This window comes from Psittacula echo (genome assembly GCF_963264785.1).
Source record: "Psittacula echo genome assembly, chromosome: 4".
In the NCBI taxonomy this organism is placed as follows: domain Eukaryota; kingdom Metazoa; phylum Chordata; class Aves; order Psittaciformes; family Psittacidae; genus Psittacula; species Psittacula echo.
The window spans coordinates 10733101-10755435 of NC_137738.1; the positions used below are offsets into that span (position 1 = coordinate 10733101).

Consider the following 22335-nt stretch of genomic DNA (forward strand, 5'->3'; position numbering starts at 1 on the left):
AAAGTACCTTGAAAGCCATGAATGTTCATATAAAAGCCTAATGCCAGTTGTGCTTTTGTTAATACTATTCTAGAAGTACATTATTACATTGAAATAACAAAGGCTCTTGCTTAGCGTCTCACACGAAATGCCATCTCAGTAACAGCAGTCTGTTCATTAGAGAAATGATTTGGTTTTTAATGTGTGACTCATGAATACCTTTCATGTATGTCAGTGGGAATGTTTGCCAATCCACCACTGGCCCAGCAGCACCAGGACCACATCCCAGGACATGGCTGTGGTGGTTCAGCATGGACACCATGTAGCTTCCTCAACCTTTCAGCAGCTTTGCAAGCAGCTTCTGGCCATTGCTTCCTTTAGCCTGGCACTTTGGCTGTTTGCTCAGCCTTCTGCCTCTTGGATGTGACTAGTGCCTGACAGCACGATGCTCTCCCAGACTTTGGGAAAAGGTGAGTAATAAGACCTCAAAATGCAATTGTACCAGGGAAAGCACCAGAAATTATTTCTACAAATGTGGGTTAATGGAAACAGGATTCTTCTATCCCATATGCTGAATTTGGCTTTAAAAACAGCCCGCTGTCTATGAAGAAGAGCCTGCAAAGTCATGCCTTCACGTCTCAGCAGCAGAGATGAGTGATTGCAGATGTTTGCCTTTTTTAGGACTTGTTCATATTAAAAGAACATTAAACAGGAAGGCTGGATCCATTGTCTGCTTAAAGAGCTGAGCCAAAGATGCTGTTTCCCAGCACTTGTCAGCATAAAGTGGTCAGGTAAGTTGTTGTTAGTGCCTGGGGGAGCTGGAGTTTCTAAGTCCACCATAAGGTTACCGCAGCCAGCACTGGGAGCAGAGTCAGAGCCTGCAGGAAACGCACTTTCCCATTGCTGCTGGCTTAAGCTGGTGTCACTAAAGCTCAGTGTTTCTGACAGCCCAGGATCTCAGCACGGCTTTCACACACCCCACGTCTGGCAGGCAGAGCCCAGAAGAACACGTCCAAGTCCATCACAGCACATTGCTCTCTCTCTGACTTCCTAACAGCTTCAGTCTGGTGTGGATGGTTTGGCCAAGGGGCTCCAGTGGAAACCAGTGCCATCTGTGGCCCGGTCAGGTGTCCTATTTGTCTTCTAACTTTGATTTCTGAGGAGCACAGCAGTGCAACTTTATGCTGGCCATTACTGACGATTTTTTGATCGCAAAGCTTGAAACTGCTTATTTTTTCCAGTGGGGGAAGAAAACCCCAACCGCTTGTTTTCAATCTGATACAACAATGAAAAGGGAAGCTTTTCTGCCAGTGCCTAAGAGAAAAAGAAAGTATCTGAAGAAGAAGTACCTGGCATTCACAGCCACTCTTTTCTTGTCACCATTCTTCTTGCCATCCAGTCAAATGAAGATAACCTGACAACCTCCATTTCATTTCACTTCACACCTCCTGTCACCTCTGAGCTCCGGAGAATATCAGACGTTAGTCTGGGGAAAAAAACACATAACAAACCCTGACAAAACCCAAGACACATTGGTGTCTTCACAGGTTAATGGCTGTGTTTGGGTCTTGCAGATCACACACACCCCATTAGTAAACAAAGCACCTTCCTGTTCCATGGATGGAGGTGTAACTTGTGTTCCTCAGAGGGAAAAAGAAGGGGTTTTAGGCCGTGGAATCTGAGGCTGATGGAGAGGGCTCACCCCACGGCTGTGCCTCATACCTTGTCTCGGCATTTCTCCCAGTGCTAAGCTGGGAGCTGTCATTACAGCCCAGCTCCTCTGCATCAGGCAAAGCAAGTACACAGAGGTAAGGGGGATGGATATGACACAGCAGCAGCGGGGAGGAGGCTATGCTAGCCCCACAGTCCTGGGCTTGCAGGCAGGGATGGATCTTCTCCTCCTGTCTTCTCCTGGAGACCTTCTGCTCTGCTTGGATTTTAGTGCCTGGAGAAGGTGCCATCCACTACCACACGCCCAAGCGCAGGCTGCCAGTGCCTCTGGCATGGTCATAAAGCAGCACATCCTACAGAGGCTATGGGACAGGCAGAGAGCCTGCTCCTCTCACCACACCTGCAGCATCTGCTTCAGTGCAGATGTGGATTTGGCATTGGTGAGAGGAGCCATTGCACAGCCCTTGAGAAGGTAACAAACACCTGCACAGAAAGCACAGAGGGCACTGAAGGTGGTGTGGAGGAGCGTCAAGCTTTCTGTGCCGCATTGCCCTTAACTCCTCCAAAGCCGCTTCTATGAGGGCTTGTCCTTCTCCTCACCCATGAGAGTGCTGCTAAATAAAGGAAGCTATTAACATCCACTTGGATATGTTCAGTGTCTCCCAGGCACCACAAGTGGTCATGCATGGCAGGAAGACGGAGGTGGCAGTGCCTTGATGTGGCTCCTGCCTCACCTTGCTGGCTGGCTGTCTACTCTCACCCTCTCAGGACTTCTCATTTTGTCATCCAGAGATTTTTGACCTCAGGAATGGAACGACCTATCTTTTCTCTTGAATGTTTTCAAGTATAAAGCAGCTCACAGGATGGGCAAGCGCCGTTCCTCCTGCTTTTCACTGCAGTCTTCCCGCAGAGTTTGTATTGTGGCAGAGCTCTACTCGACTGGGCTGCTCATTCCCTGATTTCAGGCTAGAAGATCATTTGCAATCTGCTCTGCTGACTCGCCATGCCTATGCAATATCACCCTAATGAATACCTGCTCTACTGAATACCAAGTATCCCTTAGGCAATAATGTCCCCTGTCTCTCTCCATGATACACATATCAGCTCAAATTTGGGGAATGCTTCAGGAGATGTGTTCATCAGCTGCTTGAATAAATCACCCTATGAAGATGATATATTTACTCCCCTTTCTTGAATGCAATGCTTTTCAATATATAATACTGTTTGCACAATAATCTTTCACCTGGCACAGCCAGCCTCCATACAGAGGTGCTCCTGTGGCACTTTGCATTTGATGCTGGATGCCGTTAAATCAATATACAGCACATTAAGCAGGGAAACAGTATTTCCCCAAGTGGAAAGCTGTATGTATTAATCAGCATCAGCCCCATGCGAACCAGTTTGGTCTCAGGGAAGGGACACAGGTTGGCTCCCTCAAACCTTTGGGATTCCAGAAGCAATGCCAAATTTCCTCGAGGTGCTGCAACAAAGATCCTTCCCATGGTGGTTTAGGGACAGGGGCAAGGGAAGGACTTGGATTTAAGCCTTGCAGAACTTTACCCTTAGGGTGTGAATGAGCTTCCCAGGGGTTTCATCGGGAGCAGATTTCTGCCTGCCAAGTGCTGCCAGCAGTACGTGAGCAGTGAAAGGCAGGAGCTCAGGCCAGGGAGCCTCTAGATGTCACTGCCACGCAGCAGAAATGGACCCCAGTGCCACAAGGGGATGAGGACACCAGGCCCAGGCACAGCTGGGACACAGCTGGCAGCAGGCACCCAGGGCCCATGGAAGGCAGTGGGAAACCTGCCCTGCAAAGGCTGGTGCACTCACAGTCTGCTGAGCAACCCACTCCCCAGGGCTGAAAAGGTGATGCTATTGTAGGACTGGGAGCAAGGAGGGTAGGGAGCGACTGTAGGGTGAGGCATTGCAGGTAAGGAATTGCCAGGAAATAGTAAAGCACTTCAGTTCCAGCCCTGTGGCAAAGAGATCCTAGAGACAAGAGCTGAGGCTAAGCACAATAATGCCAAATACAGCTGGTACAAACCCCCTACTCCCCAACCCCCCCCCAAGATATGGTCCCAACATTTGCCTGCTGAGCCACCTGAACACAGGAGGGTCACTCCTGATGAGTTTCCATCTGCCTCCCTGAATTTGCAGTACCGGGAGAAGGACAGGTATATCTCATTTGAGAAAGGGTCACCATCTCACTTAAGGCAGCAGCAAGAGCTGAGTGCTTCCAGGCTTGCAGGCATCCCTCCACATGGGAATACAGGTCCCTTACTCTTACACCCTTACGTGAGAAATGCCTGTGACTCTGCAGCCCATGGTCAGAGCATTTGTGGTGGCATGGCATGGGTGGTCCCTGCTTCAAGAACTGCACTGCATTAGGAAACAAACATTAAAATCATTAGTGCACACCTTAGGTGCATGAGCCAGTGGGCTGCTCACAGCCAGGATGGGCTCACTGCAGCATGGGCATCAAAACCACAGCCTCTGAGGCTTCTGGGAATGCTGCATGCGCTGGGAACATCTGCAGGATCAGGCCCTGTAGGCAAGATGTGCAAGAGCTTCCTTCTCCATCTATCCTGAGATGACTTGGGGACCATCTCTGCTGGGCACTTCAGATGTGGGGCCTCTGGGTCTCAGGGGAAGGGCAGTAGCAGCAGGTCTTCAACGTCTACATCCAGGGGTTGTGTTCACAAGGTCAGCTGTCACCACTTCTGCACCAGAGTCCTTCTAATGCTAATGGTTGTCTCAGACCTCACCTAATTTCATGAGCTCTTTATCCCATCTTCAATACTAAGGAGTTAGGAATCAGTAATCTCATCTGCTTCAGCTTCTGCTTCTTCACATTGCCAGCTTCTCACCCTCTTGAGGGTTTTAGCATCATTAGGATTCAAAAATAAAGTATTTGTTCAAGGTCCTTCTCTTCAATTTCTAATAGCAGATCCTCTGAGGGCTTTTCAGATTTGTCCCCGAGGACTGGAAACTGATTTTAATTCAAAAAAGCTGGAGATTATATTATCATTAATTGCGTGAATCCCAGAGCTTTCACAAATGTGAGAAACCTCATGGGGACTGCACTAACATTCAGAGCTGGCAAACACAGAGAAAGGTGCACAGAAGATTTTAACAGAGACACCATCCCCATAAAGTTTGCCTTCACAGCTTAATCACACAAAGATGAGATGTAGAAGTTATCCCTCCTTATCTAACACCCCCCTAATCTGAGCTGCTTTTGTTTTTAATGTTGGGCCCTGTGTTTGTCAAATGTATTAAGTTCCTTGTTGGTTCTGGAGCTAATAGTCACTGCTGCAGATTGGCCAAATCATTGTTTTTCTCCCTATTGACCCAACTTTCTTTTTTCCAGGCTACCAAACACCCTTGGCTTTGCTTGTGGGATGGTTAATCAACAAGTCTGTCACAATGATGGATTCCTCCTGAATTGTTGCTTAATTAGCTTGGTTGGAAGTATAAATCAAGCAGGATACCAATTCTCCCAATGCTACAGACAGGCAGCCACACTCAGCTTGACAGCAGTGAGTTATTACTTTCTGCCCCAATGCAGGATCAGCATGCAGGCGCCAGCCCGCAAGCCCAAAGGGGCCATAGGTTCGTCTCAGAGAGCACTGGCATGCACAGACCACACACACCAGAGTAAAGGGTTGGTGTGATGGAGGTTGGTGACCAGCTGCAGGGGCTCTGTACATGGGCATACACACACATCCACATCGTCTGCCTATGGGGAGACAAGTTTTGTATCACCCAGGATGTCTGGTGTCTGCTGCTAGCAAGACCAAGTTTAGAGACAAGGGCTGGAGAACCTATCCTGTGAAGAAAGGCTGTGAGAGTTGGGTTTGTTCAGCCTGCAGAAGAGAAGGCTCCAGGGAGACCTTAGAGCAGCTTCCAGTGCCTAAAGGGGCTGACAAGAAATTGGGAGAGGGGCTTTTCGTAGCAACAGGACAAGCGGGAATGGCTTTAAACTGACAGAGGAGAGATTCAGGTGAGGCATTAGGAAGAAATTCTTCCCTGTGAGGGTGCTGAGGCACTGGCACAGGTTGCCCAGAGAAGCTGTGGCTGCCCCATCCCTGGCAGTGTTCAAGGCCAGGTTGGACGGGGCTTGGAGCAACCTGGTCTAGTGGAAGGTGTCCCTGCCTGTGGCAGGGGGTTGGGACTGGATGAGATTTAAGATCCTTTCCAACACAAACCACTCTGGGATTCTATGATCTTTGTCTCACGATAAGCAGCACTGCCTTCCACAGAAAAGGAATTAAACATCATAACAAAAATAAAAGTAATACATTGCTTGCAAATTAAGATTTTCAAGACTGATCTTGATAGCTTGCCATTTTTATAGATGGGACTTTCACACAATAAGAAGGTATTTAAACCTGTTGACCTAAACTGAATTTCACAATTTACCACGGGTAACTTCTGTGTAGCTACAGAGAGCTTGCTCTCAGCATGTCTGAGCCAGCTCGAGCATCCCTGAGCTGTGTGGCGGACATCACACAGAAGTAGTTCCAGATTTCTACTTACCCTTTTTGACTTCCCAAGCTAAACTAAACAAGCATACTTCTCTGAACGGCGCTACTTATACATCTTTTTAGCAAAGCATATTTATTTGTCCATGGCCACCTCTTTTATTTATCCTCTCTCTTTGCCGGCATATTCAGAGAGCTTAATAAATGACCAGTGATTTCAGGTGGGATGTGTAAGTCACACATTGGAGAAGGAATCTGTTTGTTTAAAACCATCTAAAAAATATTAGAATAACCTATTTATAGTGATTTACTTTCCTATAATTTTCAGTGGAAGTTTGGGCTCTCCAAGTTGCAGAACAAAACACTGCATGAACTGACCTCGTGATAACAAAGACTTGTGTCCTTTCTTTACCTTGTGACATAGTTGTTGCTCTGCCATGTAATATCTCATTGCCAAAGAAGTAAATCTCTTGCTAGTGTGTGGATGCCCCAATGGAAACTTGTGCAGAAGGTCTGGGTGAGGCATGGTGTGAATTATATTGCCATGGAAACCCTGAGCTGCTTTCATCCATTGACATTTGCATCCTTTTTGGCATTTTCCCAGACACAGTTTTCAGAGATCTTTTTTTTCAATAGCTGAGTGGAATCAATCAGTAGATTTATTGTTATCACCATAATAAATAAGTCTGAAGGTGGAGTTTGTGTGGAGGCTACAGCAGGGTTACAGTTATCTTGCACATTTAAGTTAAACTTCTGAGCAGGAATTATATCTGAAGAAGCCCTGTACTTTTAAACACATCAGGGCAGAGAAAGAGGAGCTTGTCTCTTCCCAGACAGTCCTGATATTGGTGCTGGTAATCAGAAACAAACCACTGAGCAATCTGTTCTACATCTCTAATATGCCTCTTCATTGCCCTAGCAAATCAAACGGAATCCCTACAGCTGGTGAACTGAAATATGCACAAGACTTGATTTTCTTTTTTTTTTTTAATTTATTAATAGAAGGTTAAAAAAAATCACAAAGCTTCTGGCAATATTTATGAATTATGACTAATTTCTTCAACCTTTTTATGGCATTTAGAAATAGCACACAAGCAAATTAAGAAATAATTCAAATACAACTGTGTCTTAATTATTTTTGTTACGTATGTGATATACTCCTTCCACAAAAGGCCTGATTCTATTCTTGTTTGTAATGGAGTTAATGGAGCTGTTCCTGACTAATGTGCATTAACAGGAGAACTGGCCATACTATTTACAGGAAGATGAAAGGAGATTATTATTGTCAACACTTCCAGCTTGCCCAGACCATTAAGTACTACCAGCTTGCCCATGGAGCACTCTCATTATCTCCTCTTCTCTGTTCAAAGCAACTCCCCTTTGCCTGCAAAGGACTCTTCATCCTGACATCTGAGTGCCATCAAGCATAAGCAAATGTCCATGGGAAACCTGGCTTCACTCCTTCACAGTGGCTTTTCAAGAACCCCATGGATGGCTCTTGTATCGGATGGCCTTGGGCTGTGTCCTGCAGAGGAGCAGAAAAGCCACCTAAAACAGAGGAAAAAAGACTCACTCAAAACACAGGTAGCTGGAGATCAGTCTTTAGAAGTTACTAATGAGAGTACTCTATTCAGCAAACGCCAAGTGTTTGTTAGGCTCTGGTTTGAAGAGTTTCAATCCTCTGAGGGGCCAGTGCTAAGAGTGCCCAGTCTCTGGCAGCAAGTGGCTGCTAAACTGCTCAAGTGATTTTAATTCAAAACCGATAAGTGAAAATTATGATTAATTATATATTCGCAGGAGTTATGATCAGTTTATGAATGATTCATGAAAGAAAAAAGGAAGACTAAACAGACTATGAATATCATTTGCAAGCAATAATTCAGGCAACTTCATCCCCCGAAGCGAGGTCCTCCTAGTCTCATGTTTACCTAATGACAGCATGCAGTGCAAGGGGTGGATGCTGTGCGGTGAATAATCTGTTTCTGCACATCAACGCAGCAAAATACAGCTTTGCTGTGACAAAGGGAAGGTGCAACCTCCAAAGCTCTCCAAAACCAAAGGCCATTCTTTCAAACAAACAGCTGTGCAAACGGTGCTCAGAGGGGTGAAGGCATATTGAGCGGAGAAGCTCAGCTCCTGATGCAGATGGACATACTGGATGCAAGCAGGAATAAAGATAGAGGAGCAGCTGGCCATGAACGCTGTCCTGGAGTCAAGGGACATGGAGTCATCCCTGCCTTGAGTCTGAATCTACCATGCTTTCTCCCTGAGGGAGTGTAGTTTACACCCTGATTTTACATTCGCCTTTCCAGCTTCTCACGTAACTGGCATCCAGTATCAACTGCCTTGAGAAACACGATGTGAGATACCAGAGATGCTGCTCGTATATTAAGGACAGGTTGGACGGGACTTGGAAGGTGTCCCTGCCCATGTCAGGGAGTTGGAACTGGATGAGCTTTAAGGTCCCTTCCAACTCCAACCAGTCTGGGATTTTATGATTTCTGATTATAATTCCTATCTATAGGAAGGCTCATGGCTCATCTGGATGCAGTCCCTGGATTCAATGAAAGTCCTGTGTTTTGGGTTTTTTTCACTCCATTTTGGAACTAGGTTGATAAGGGAAGTATGTGACTTTGTCCAAGGGTGCTCCATGAGCTCCTGGGCTCAGCTGCAACACAGTGACAGTAGGCTGCTGGCTCGCCACTGCATGTTTTCTCTATGGATTAGATTTTCTCCTTGTTTTCTCCTCAGTGCCAAATGTCTGGGACCAGTACTAGCACTTTATCATTGCAACAGGAATAGCTGCATCCCAGTGGGCTAATAGAAGCACAATGGTCAACATGGTTTAAGGATATATAATCAGTTTTGTAGGAAAAGGCAGAGTCCTTCACAAGAGCCAAGTAGCAAAATCGGAAAGGCCAGGTAAACTTCAGGGTAAAAAAGCCCCTCTCTAAGCCTGACATGGAGGGAGCAAACATCAAACGAAGTACAAGGTAGAGACTGTTGTTCAAAGATAAACTAAACCACTTAATTCCATTAAAAATGTGAAACACTGACCAGGAAATCTCAGTGACCTCATATTCACATCCTGTTCTTGGCTTTACATTTGCTGCAGCTATGTAAAATATGCAGGACTAATTGCATCCCACAGAGGAAGACAAAAAAGACAAGTTCTGGTAGCTGATCTATTGAAAATGTATTATCTCAGGTGGGAACAGGGGGCACGTGGCTAACTGAGCCATTGGTGGTTTGAGCAACCAGACCATCAGCAATTCCCCAGAGAAAACAGCCCATAGTCCACTTCCCTTTGCAGACCCACTCATGCTGCAGCTTTCACTCTTCTCTTTCTCTCAAAACCCACCATAACCCCAGGGTGAGCTTTCCATAAGGTCCCCACTCATATTCACTGTGGCTGCTGTACGGACATCCACCCCTTTCTCTCAGTATGTACAGTCCTAAGGACATTTCTTACCATCCACATTGAGCTCTGACATCTCTTTAGGTGTACATGACAAGAGTCAGCCACTGGAAAAAGAAGAAAAGGTGCATTTAAATAGTGATGTTACGTTAAGTATTCAAACATGTATCTCGGTACCTTCAGGCTCTGACTCAATGGCTAAGGTTCTTTTGTCCTGCACAGGATAGATAAGGGGTTTTAGAACTGCTTTTCCCCCTTATTACAATTCAGACCCAGAAACACTTTTCGTATGTTACTTTCCATGATAAATTATTGCAGCATCTGCAGCAGGAACAATTGCTGGGAGAGGCTGGCACCTGCGTGATTGCAAGTGGAAGGGATAGCAGGGTTTGGGAATATGGTTATCCTACAGATCATAACACAGGTTCAGGGCTTCTGCTTGGGAAATGCTCAGCTCTTGGTGCAAACCAGATTTAATGAAGTCTGAGCCACTGAACTAGCCATGGAATGCAAACAGGAGCCAGCAAGATTGTAAAAGGATTTTGTGAAAGATCTTTTTAAACACTGTGTTGTCAAATAACAGTCCCCAGACTGATAAAATGCCGCACTCAGGCATATCACTATGGAGCACAGCAGGATTTTTGCTTCAGACTAGCTGATAAAAAGCTTGATAGATCCCCATTCCGCTAGCTATCCTTCAGGCTGTGCTTGCAAGACAAACAGCAGCAGCAAGCATTCGTCTGCTATTTCCTTCTCAAAACCAAGACGTTTTGCAATTCAGAATTAACAGATGGGGCAGTAAGAAATGAGGGCATGGATTTCTTTTTGTCACTTCCTCAAAGTCACTTTGAGGAACATCTCCAATAATGAGAGTCTGGGGGCAGTAAGGGAAGACTCTGCTTCGGACATGGGTGGCCAGCACTGAGCTGTGCTCACCCTAGCGAGGCTGCACAACTGGGAAAAACCTCTCACCCATTAAGCACATCCAGCCAGGCAAAACCCCCGTTGGTGTCAGAGGCAAAACCCCCAGTAACATACATCACACATCACCTTTAACTAACATACTCAGTGGGTCCACTTCACACCTGGGGAGAAGGAAGGAGCACTCTTACCTCTGTTGCCGTCATCAAAATCTGTGATCCGCCCTCTGCTAAGTTTTGAAATGCATCTACAGATGGAACAAAGAAAATCTCATTTCATGAGGAGGAAACAAGAGTGCAATGCAGACATAAGGCTGTGGCAGCTGAGAAGCACGGCTGTGATCCCTGTGCTGGGATGCTCTGCCTTGGTTAAGGGGTCCACTCACACTGCCCTGCCTCTGCACACCTCTGTGCTGGGTACCCCCTTTTTCTTGGCCCTGGGACCACAGCCTGGAGAGGCATCCCAATTGCAGGGCCGCAATGTAGGACGAGTATAGGGATAGAGAGTGCTCAATGTGACTGCTTTCATCTCCTCCTGTAATTTGTTCCAATTGTACCTCCTGCCTGAAGACTGACAAGAGAACAGTGAACTAATGAAACACATCTTCCCACAGGGAAACTTTCTGTTGGTCCTTTTCCATCCTCCCTGGCAGTGAGTGATCACAGTGTGCTCTAAAGAAACCAATGCTCTTGAAGTCATTAGTATGCCTTGCAAGTTTTTTCCAGGGAATATAAATGCAGATGCTGCTGTTATTCAGCTCCAGTTGGAAATTAACATTGCTGAAAGTTTTCTGACAGAACAGTTTGCCATCAGGAAATCTAAATCCATTCAAATATTGATATTCTGTGTGCACATTTATATTGCAATTGGTCTAGGAGAAACGTTTAAATCCAAGTGTTTGGATAAATTCAAAACATAGAACTTTGAGTTCTATTTATTTATTTTGAGATTACTTTTCTCCTAGAAATGCGCTGTTATAAACAGTAATAAAAACTTGGAACAAATTTCAGCCTGTCTATCCTTGAATGACACATTCCTCCAGGAGCCTTTTTCCCCACCCTGAATGGAAAAGGCATTGTAAGGCCATGAACGTTTTGAAACCTGCCTGGCTTTAGACAGAAGTGCAAGGCTGTTGGGTGAGTGTAGGAACAGGGCAAAGGGGTGCACTGCCCATTTGCCTTTTAGGAGACAACCAGAGCTACTAGCACGATGAAGCACACCCAGCCTACAGTGCTCTGAAGAAAGCCATAGAACAAGGAAACCCCATGTTGCACCGAGCTCCTTGACCAGGTTGTATTTGCAGGGCTAGGCTTGCACCTAACAGTCTTCCTAAGAACAAATGACAGAGCTGAAGTTACCTCCTCTGGGTAGAGGTAAGTGCCCCTTTACTGCTTCATTAACTCCCATTAAATACAGTTTGCGAAGAAGCTGCTGCTTTTGCTTTGGGTCTTATCTCTGGCTGTCTTGAAAGGATAAGCAATGAGTTAATGGAACAGATTTTATCTTTCCTGCTGCATTCACACCATCATAAAGGTGGACTGCCTTTTATTTGCACGTGGCACTCTTATCCTCTCCTGTAGCGATCTTATTCACAATGATTTGAAAAGTTTGAGAAATATATTCCCCATTAAACCCTCTGTCAAGTGATAAGTGCAAGAGTTGAGGGCGTTTTATGATCCTCATTACAGACAGCAATGAAACTTTCAGAGAGTCCTTTCCACATGGATGTAAAGAAGTTGTCTTTACACTGGCACATTAGTAAGTTGCAAGAGGACCTTTTTGAAGATAAAAAAACCAACCATGGAAGTAATTTAGGCACAAAAATTTTCATCTACAGCAAAAACCATGTACAATCACAAGGAAATTTATGTTTACAAGTTATCTTTCTTTTAATGAAAACATTAAAATCAGGGCACAGTCTGGCTTTATGAGCTGCACTCCCTCGAAATGGTGTTTTAGGCAGTGTCATCTGGGCGGATCCACTGACCACTATTGGCGCATCAAACATCAGTGGTAAAAACACATGGGAAATAATGAACACTCATTTCCATGCACTGTCGAAACCCAGCTCGTTCCAAAGATGAACTAAATTGCTGTAGCAATGTTCTAGCACGTAGGTCACAATTGCTGGGTTTGTTTAACTACCAGCATTTCCAGTCAAAATGCTTATTATTAGAGTAGTAAAAATTATGCTTTCGTAAAAGAGAATTCCGTTTACTTTCAGGCAAAGGCTTATTTACAGACATTGCCTCCTTGCAACTGCCAGACAATGGCTGCACACAACACAGGCATGGGGGGTTTTATCCACCGAGAAAGACCTCAGACCTCCTCCTTGCCAAAATCTGAGAGAACTTTACATAAGTTGGTGAGGAAAACGTCTCTCCAGTTAAAAGGGGAAAAAAACATGTAAGAGCACCTCCCTTGCTGTGATTCAGACTTCTCTGATTTTTAACCACAAAAAGCCTTCCACTTGAGATGTGCTGCTTTGTTCCTCTCCGCTGGGCATGAATGCATGCAGTCTCGCCTCAGTGGTACCAGCATTGCTCCACACCATCCTGCAGGAAGCTCTGCTGTGGACCAGGATGCTCAAGCTTGTGTGGAAGGGCACCAGCACACAGGTTGGTTTCAGGAAATGAGTCTTAGTGCACAGGGGCTCTAAGGACAAGCCTGCAGAGGCCAGGTTAATTCGTGCAGCAAAAATGGATTGACAGCTGAAAAAGCTCTGGACATACATTAACATCACAAGACAGCATGGTGCTGCTGCAGCCCACAGGCTGTCTGATGAACTCTGATGGGAAACTGGGGGGCAACTTTCCTTCTGGCTCTTTTCAATGAGGGCATCGCTGTATTCCCAGCTGCTTTCTCTCAGCACTAAACCACTCTCTACCAGCCAGCTGCTCCTGTGGGAAGGAGACAAATCTGGCTTCTGGCAAACAGGCTGCTCAAAGGGCTGCCTGGACCATGCCTGGCCTTTGGGGGCAGGTTTGTTATTTCCGAGCTATGTGTTGGACATGTATTTTCACATCCAGCATTGTGTCCCTTGCCTCCTGCCTCTGCTCTCAGTGTGCCTTTGCAAGCTCCAGCCCCTGCCCTATTCCAGACCCCAGCACTGAGACTCACAGGTCATGGTTTCAAGGCGCAGCATGCAACACACAAAGTCAGAGAATCCGATTCTCCTGGCAGCATCGCCGTACCGCAAGGTCATCAGGCGCAGGAGCTGATCATTAGCAGCCAGACCTGTGAAGGGAAGAGGACTGACAGCACTGGGGACACACTGTGAGATGATGGACCAGCTCTGATGGCCTTGCGCACCCTGCAGAGAAGCTGGGCTTTCCATCAGACCCCACCTTGTCATGTTAGGTCTCTGCATCCCTGGAAACAAGAGTTTGCCTTTCCCCAGGTTTGTGCATAGGAGTTGGGGTACAGTGATGGCAAATCAAAGTTCTTCCAGTCATTAGAACAGTGGCTTCAGTCAGCAAGCAGGAAACACTGAGCTAAATAATCTACTGTTATCTCGCTTTGCCTTTTTAGCTTTTATTTTCTATAAGAAAGGGTGATATTCTTTGGCTTATAACTGTTAAAGTCTGGAGTAGCATTTAGAATACCACTGCTGCTTTCTGTTAAACAGGGAGATGCTACATACTCATGCTATTATGCGGTACAGCATGCCTGGGATTTTTAATTTTTACATTTTCTCTTCTATTAGGAAATGGTGAAGGGTGCATTTCTTTTTTATTAGCTGATTATTCAGAATTTGTGTCACAGTCTGTTTGGATGGAAATTGGTATTCAATTGAATGAACAAAAATTGCCTTTTAGAATGATTCTTTTATTAGTTAAATAAAACTACCCTAAATGTGCTGGCTGTATAAAAGGAACGATTTAAATGTATTTTGCACTAAAAGCTGATTTGCTAAACAAAAGAGAAATTTTCTGCAGAGAGCTGGACTGATAGCTTTGGTTTAATGCGTTCTCCGAGACTTCAGACAAGTCTCATTTGTCCCTGGTTTTTAGTGGCTCAGCTAGAAGAGAAGGAGCTTTCCTCATTTTTCAACAAGCTCTAAACTTTTAAGTTTTAAATGCACTCATCATGGAGTTAAATCAGTTAAAAAAGCAGAAAAGTAGGATATGGTTTCTCCACATCTATGTAGGGGGAGATACAACCATGGAGGTGGGTTAGTACATCAACAAAATCTGGTTCCATGAGCCTAGCTAGAGAAGGTCTCCAGCAGGAAGCAGACACACAATGCTGGATATTTAAATAAATAAAATACATTTGCGCTGAAGACACATTCCAAATAAGAGAAACCTGAATTTAATTTTTTTTTTCCCTAGGAGATATATCCAGTAATTAAAAATCTAATTAATGACATTTCTTCTTTGATTCTGGTTTTAAACTGCTGCCAAGAGTCACTGTAGTAGTGAGCAGTGAGCTCTGTCTCAGTTTTAACCTTTGGGAGGCAGTGGGAATTCAATCAAGCTCTCTCCAGAGAGCAGATTCCAGCAAGCATTTCAGTGCTGCTTACAAGATGTTGCAATAATGTCTTACACTAGTAAAACACCAACAATTTGGCATGGGCAGTCTGGGATATGCTCAGAAATCAGCTCACCTGGCAATGTCTCTCAATTACCTTCATCAGCAAGACCGAGGTGTCAGTCCTCTCTGTTCCCAAGATGTTTCAGTTATGTGCTGTTGCTTGTTTGTAAGGTTACTCCCCACACCTTTTGCCTGCTGGATTCCTTACTCTGGTTTTAGTCAGACTTTAAAACACAGAGTTCATATTTCCCTTTCTGTTTTTATTATTCTTATTTTGATGCATTTAATATTGACAATGAGCTGTTTCTAAATACATGTCAGGGCAGCACTGCTGTTAATGCAGCAAGCCTGCTTTCTCCTGGCAGAAAATTTGACCCATCATTTTTAAGCTTTGAAGCATTAGGACAACAGTGACAATTAAGCACACACCTCACTGTTCTGCTGGGGAAAGCACTGAGCACTTCAGGGAGCAGCTGGCTAGAAGCTGCATTTAAATACATTAGTGCCATTCCCAAGGTAGCACCAAATACTTTCTGGGGCTGTCCACTCATTCCTGCTTACAAGCCGGGACTGGGATCATCCTAATGCAAAGCCAGATCCAAACGCAGCTGTCTGGCTGAGAAGGTGGCAAGAATAAGCTTTAATTTTCTTTTTGCCCCCACTCAGAACTGCTTATAGCCTGACATGCATTGAGTTTATCATTTAACAGTGCCTTATTATCCCTTCAAATACTGCTTTGGTTGTCAGGACTCCTCAACGTACAATTTGCCTCCCAGTTTTACACTTTAGCACCTTTCTCACAGAATGGACCTGGCAGATTCTCCTCTGATATTTGGCACATTAGTGCTGGGCTCCTCAGGCGGATTCTAATGCTCTTCAACCTCACAGCAGCAAAAAAATCACACATACATACCCTGAGCTGATGGCTCCTATGGGTAGCAATTCTGCACTGGGTTCTTCCTGAGAACAGCACCCCTCTCCAAGCTCCAGGTAGCCAAATGGGAGCTTCTCTACTGTACAGTCGTTAGAGGATTGGTGGCTCACAGCTGTATTTCACACACAAAGTCTCTGGAGAGATGACCCAGCTAAAACGTTTTGCTCATATCCTTCACTTGAGTCCTGTGTTCAGCTCTGGGCTCTCCACCACCAGAGAGACATTGAGGTGCTGGAGGGGGGCCAGAGAAGGGCAATGGAGCTGGTGCAGGGCCTGGAGCACAACTGTGATGGGGAACGGCTGAGGGACCCGACAGGGGTTAGTCTGGAGAAGAGAAGGCTCAGGGGGGACCTTATCGCTCTCTACAACTGCCTGAAAGGAGCATGGAGCCAGGAGGGGACTGGGCACTGCTCCCAAGGAACAAGGGATGGGACAAGATGAAACAGCCTCAGGCTGCACCAGGGGAGGTTTAGACTGGGTATTTGGAACAATTCCTTCCCCAGAAGGTCAGTCAGGCCTTGGAACAGGCTGCCCAGGGCAGTGGTGGAGTCACCATCCCTGGAAGTGTTCACAAACCGTGTAGACAAGGCCCTCAGTGCCATGAGTTAATGGTGGCCTTGGCAGTGCTGGGGAATGGTTGGACTTGATGACGTTAAAGGTCTTTTCAACCTGGTTGAGTCTATGATTCTGTTTGGAGGGCTCCCATGCACTTACTGCAAGTTTCAGCACTCACGTAGCCAACAGAGGTCAGTGCAAACTAAATAACTGCCTGTCACTGTGGCTTTCCCTTACAGACTTAGTCACTGCCCTGGAGAGAAACGGCAGGAACTGGGGCAAGTGCTGAGCATCGACTCTTCCTTGCTCCTTTCTTCTGCTGGATGTTCTGTCTGTGGCCTAGAGAGACTATAGATAAGCTGTCTGCAGGCTCTGGTCAGTGCTGTGCTTCTCTACATCCCTGCTGCCTCACCAGCTGCATTGCAAAGGGTTTCTCCCCGAAAAGAGTTTCACTGCACTACAGCAACACAACTCTAGAGCAGAGCTGTGATTTAACTGGCACCTCTGTGCAATCCAAACCACTTTCTTCCTGAAGCTCTTTTTTTTTTCCTTTCTCTTTTTCACCCTTTCCCTCACTGCAACAGGGACAGGAAAGGGAGTTGCTCAGCACCTATGGACATACCTGCTGCCTGTATTGCACTCTTCAGTTCAGATACATCCAGAAATCCAGACTGATTTCTGTCTTCCTTGCTGAAGATATCCTAAAAAAATCCAGAAAAGGGCATATTTCAAGCCCATATCAACATTCCCCAAATTTACTACTGCATCCAATTACACAGAGTGCTTTCTCTCCTCAATAAATAAGCCGCAAGGAAGTTCAACAGGTGAGATAGGGTGACCACGACAAGGGAGACCCGTTTCCAGAAGGCTCAGACAGTATGTTACTGTGCAAGAAATCCCACAGTTTTGGGTGTGTGGAAGCCTTTTTGCTGACTCTCCCTGGTTAATGTGTGCAGGCAGCAATGGAAATACTCACACTTTGACAAAAAGACATTGTCTGTAACACATCAAATAAGCCAGGAGTCCCTGGCTCCCAGAATGGTGTGGGGTCATTTTTCCCGACACACCATTGAAACCCCACAAGCCACACTTGAGGCGCTGTCAGGGGGAAAAGCACCATTGCTAGAAAAGGAACTGGCACCCCATGTCCTAGGTGGTCTAAGGCCATCTCAGAAGGGATGAAACAAATCAGAGCCCACCCAACCCTGATCAACCCGAGAAAGCAAACTAGCGTCCTCACTGCTTCTAGACCTAATGCCTATCCCGGAGCAGAGACATTTCTCCCACACTATCATCGGATCCTACACGTTCCCAGTACAAACTGCAGCAATGAGAAAATTACATTGTTCAGATTACTCTGTTCAAGAACTCATTTCAGTTTGGAAAGCTTTTAAAAACATTGCCAGTGGTGGCACAAAGATTTCCATCAAACTCTGAGTCTAATTGGCCTTCCTACCTTTTCCCACTTTTCCCTCAACGTTCCCTGCAACAGAAAAGCTTCGGCTGCTCGTTTGGAGCACTTTACACACACCACTGCTTCCTAAGCCCTAAGCTTTTGAATGAGAACAAATCTGAGCCCCTAAGCAAGCAACATTTTTCCCCCCAGTGCTTTGATCTCCCCAAGCATCTGCACCCTGCTAATGAAAACCCAGGAGTGCAGCATGAGCAAAGAGAGCAGCCCCCATGTACCATGTACTTAGTGAGACTTCGCCAGAGGCTCCCGAACTCCTGCATTGTGAGTCGGCCGTTCGAGTTGAGCTGTGCATTTAGTTAAGTATTGAGCAGTCAATGAGAGCTAGACCTGCCTGCCTTTGTTCCCAAGGATGCTGCCTTCACATGAAGGCAGACGTAAGGTGCAGTCTCTTCTGTCTGTCACTTTATGTTGAGAAAGCCAAGAGCTTTTCGGCTCTCAGTCATGCTCAGAGTTAAATTCACCTTCTTCGCACATTGTACAGCTGCTCATACCTGTGCTCACAAGCAACAAAAGGTTTCTATTTATACAGTACCTTTAACCACAAGGGAACCTACAGTGATCACTTCAGTTGACATTTAGCCACTGAGCACAGAGGTCCCTGTGGATGAACACGGCCCTGTGCTCCAGGCGATGTGTGCATATTGCCTTGCCTCTGCACACAAAGCAGCATAGTATTAGCTCCAGGTGGATTCTTCTGGAGGAATAGGGACTGAAGGAACCAAGAGCACAATGACCTGATCCCGACTGCTGTTGTCAGAAGGCACCAGCAGCCTTAGAGCCATGCATATACCACATGTGAGGAAACACTTCCCCACCACGAGATGCAGGAGCCCAGGGTGTCAGTAGACATCCTTTGGGGATGCTTGAAGGACTATGTCAGTGAACCTGCTCCTCTCCACACCACCATCTAGGAGTCCTGGGCAGATGTGCACTTCACCTAATGCAACTGGGATGGTGAAAGTTCCCTGAAAGCAAAACTCATCACCAGTGAAATATAAGCAGGTAAGTGCCACTGCTATGAAACCAGGGTGTAAAAACCTGATCCTGTCTTTGCAGGTTGGGATAGGTCACACTGTACATGGGTAATATGCTGCCCAGAGAATGAAAATCCATCTTGAATTAAAGCAGAGCAGTAGCTTTGTCAGTTCTTTGCATCTGCCATGCATTCACAGTGTCCACTTAGCCCAGCAGGGGCTCTGGAAAAGGGGGAAAAGTCTCTTTCACTGGCTAGATGCAGAAAGCTGTAAATAGAGAGGGACCTCTAGTCATTTTTATTCATTCCATGAGCAGTTGGCAAAGGTCTGAATATGCCTCAAAGTTATTTCAAGAGACAACGAGCAAGCAAGGGGAAAGAATTCCTGTTTTCATCAAGGAGCTCTCTTGTTCTACAATGGCCAGCAGTGTATTTCCAGTTGCTGTGATTTTGGCTGGGATAGAGTCAATTTTCTTACTAGTAGCTGGTACAGTGCTGTTTTGGACTTAGTGTGAGAATATCGATAATACACTGATCTTTTAGCTGTTGCTAAGTAGTGCTTACCCTAAATCAAGGGCTTTTCAGTCTCATGCTCTGCCACTGCGGAGGGGCACAAGAAACCAGGAGGGAGCACAGCACAACCAGTACAGCTGACCTGAGCTAGCCAAAGGGATATTCCATACCATAGCACATCACACTCAGTATAGAAACTAGGGGTATTGGCTAGGAGCCATTGATATCTGTTCAGGGATGGGCTGACCACTGGTCAGCATGTGGTGAGCAATTGTATTGCGAATCACTTGCATTGCCTGAATTTTATTCCTCCTTTTTTCCCCTATTATTATTACTATTATATTTCACTTAATTTCAATTATTAAACTATTCTTATCTCAACCCACAGGTTTTACCTCTTTCAAGTTCTCCTCCCCATCCCACCTGGGGCAAGGTGGGGGCACATAGTGAGAGAGTGGCTGCGTGGTGTTTAGTTGCCAGCTGGGGTTAAACCATGACACCAGTGTTGCCTTGTTAATGGTAACAAAACCGTGTGATCCATCTAAATAGGGAAGATACATTGGAAAAGATGAATGGCCTGCCAAAAGATGATTTGGCAGTGACAGCGCTTCTCCTCCTAACACCAGCCCTGCTGGCAGTGATAGCAGCCTGCTCAAGCTGCCATCCCAAGCCACTGTGGTTGTAACCATGATGGAAGAGCTGAGCTATGCCTGAGCTCTGTGCTGTCTGCTCACCTCAGGCTCTGCACCCAGTGATAAAGATTAGCTGAGCCCTGGGACCTGCAGAGGGGAAAATGAGAGCAAAGATTTAGCTGGTAGCAGAAGGTTGACCCTCACCTTTAGGAGACACACCAGAGCCATGGCAAAGTCCTGCATAGACCCTGGGGCACTTATTTACTGAGGACTGTGTCTAATATTTACTTGCAGGTTCTCACGCTGGGATGCTCAGCTCAGCCATAACTCAAGGCAAGGATGGACAGCACTGGGGAAGTTTATTGCTTCTGCAGAAAGGATACATCCATCAGAGCTAAAATGCCTCTGCATGAATCGAAGCTGAATCTTCCTCCCAGGCTGGTCATTTCATCTGTAAGGATTGACAAAACAGAGGAATTAGAGACAGCAAGGAGAGTAGCAGAGGCATCAGCTCACCATTTGGAGGGAAAGAGGACACCAGTCTGAAGGCTCACGTAGCTAAAAAGCCCCAGATCTGGCTCAAACAGCAACCATGGCTATGTGCCAGGCTGAGGTCCACTGAGGGAGCTGGACATGCCTCAGATATCTCTACTGCTCCCTTTCCTAAGGACAAGTGCCCTCTTTGGGCTCACAGGTAGCTAACTCTGCACATTCTCTGCCCACTTTCCTGCCCTAATGACAACTCCTCCCTCTTACAATAAGGATAAGAAAAATGACAGTGACAAGAAAGGCCATTTATGCAGAATTAGCGAGTCCTAAGAGCGCTTTGAACCTTGTGCGTGACTCAGTTTGAGCCCTCCAGCTGTGCCTGTCTCATGCTATTTTCCAGGTGAGCAGATTAGGAAGGCTGGGATATGCTGGAAGCCAGCTTGAGGCCTCTGCAGAGGAGCGATGCAGGCTGGATCTGAACTGGGAGAAACTGGGTGACAGTGAGGAGAGTGGAAGGCACAGCTCCCTGGGGCACTCAAGGGTGCAGCCCAGCCAGGTAATGAGTTCCAGCTGCAATTGGTGGGGCACAGAGCAGGAAGGGAAGCTCATCGGGACTGCAGGGGCTTCCAGGAGGACAGCAAGGGTGGGATAGGTCTGCAAAGCAGGAATCCTGGTGGAGGCAATTCTCATTCTTCAGGATCCAGCACTGCAGTAAGCCACACTGAGGACTTTTCGGGTGCATCAGGACACCACTAAATCCTCTGTCTAATTTACACTAGACTAAGGATAGGGAAGCACCAAAGACATTAGCTGGGGTTTAAGAGATCAGGATCACCTTGCAGGATCACTTCATTAAGGAGTTCTTGCAGCTGCGAGGCATCGATTTCTGAGCCCTAACATAGAATAAAATGCAAACAGAGGTCTGTGAGCAGAGTTTTCTCCTGTGTCACTTTAGCCCAAAACTTCTTTACTCATGCACTGTGGGAACCAAGAAGGACCTCTGCTTATATCAGAGGAGCGGCAGCACCTTCTCGGGAGCATAACAGCCCTCCACACTGCTGGGCCACTTTTCGTCCTTCCTCACAAGAGTCTGCAGGGCACTTACAGGCATTCCCATCACCACAGGGTATTTTCAGCAGTGAGGGAAAGTGAACATCTGCTGACTTCACCAGCCCCTAGCTGGGGAGATATTGTAGAATCATAGAACAGTTTGGGTTAGAGGGGACCTTAAAGCTCATCCAGTTCCAACACCCTGCCACAGGCAGGGACACCTTCCACTAGACCAGGTTGCTGATGGGCAGGCTCAGTGGACTGGAATGGGCAAGCAGACTGGGAGCACAGGCACTGCTGCTGCTTCCCTCTGAGCTACGCATTGGGGAACCTTTCTTTCTCCCACCTGATACACACCTGGGGAATTCAGCAAGGTGTTAATTTTCACCTTCGTGCATTGAATACAACTATTAACTGCAAAAGGTCCACTGTGCAAGGACTTCCAGCAGAGATTTTTTTTTTTCCCTCTTCACTAAGTCAAGGAGTTCTTTATAACTGTTTATTAAACCATTAAAAGCATCTCCTGTGAACACACAGAGATTGGCTCTGAAAGAGCAGGAATCAATTACTCAAACACTGACTGATGTCTGGTTTCAAAGGCAAATGGAAAACAATGCTGATGGGGGGGGGGAGGGCAGGGAAATACCCAAGGCTTTCTAATTGCTTTCAGTAAATAAACAAACCAAAGCCAAAAAAGCACCCAGGCAAG

The 22335-nt window shown here is 46.2% G+C and overlaps 1 protein-coding gene across 1 annotated transcript in view; it reads right to left on the reverse strand.

Moving 5' to 3' along the window:
- Positions 1–9629: 9629 nt before the first annotated feature.
- The window catches only part of CAPN13 (calpain 13), a gene marked incomplete at both ends in the record, with an annotated part of 49135 nt that continues 36429 nt past the window's right edge, over positions 9630–22335 (reverse strand). The window contains 7 exons of the mRNA XM_080615135.1: positions 9630–9656; positions 10662–10717; positions 13591–13707; positions 17118–17196; positions 18185–18253; positions 20471–20538; positions 21412–21469. Coding sequence (XP_080471261.1) covers positions 9630–9656; positions 10662–10717; positions 13591–13707; positions 17118–17196; positions 18185–18253; positions 20471–20538; positions 21412–21469 — 474 coding nt within the window. The remainder of the gene's footprint in view (positions 9657–10661; positions 10718–13590; positions 13708–17117; positions 17197–18184; positions 18254–20470; positions 20539–21411; positions 21470–22335) is intronic.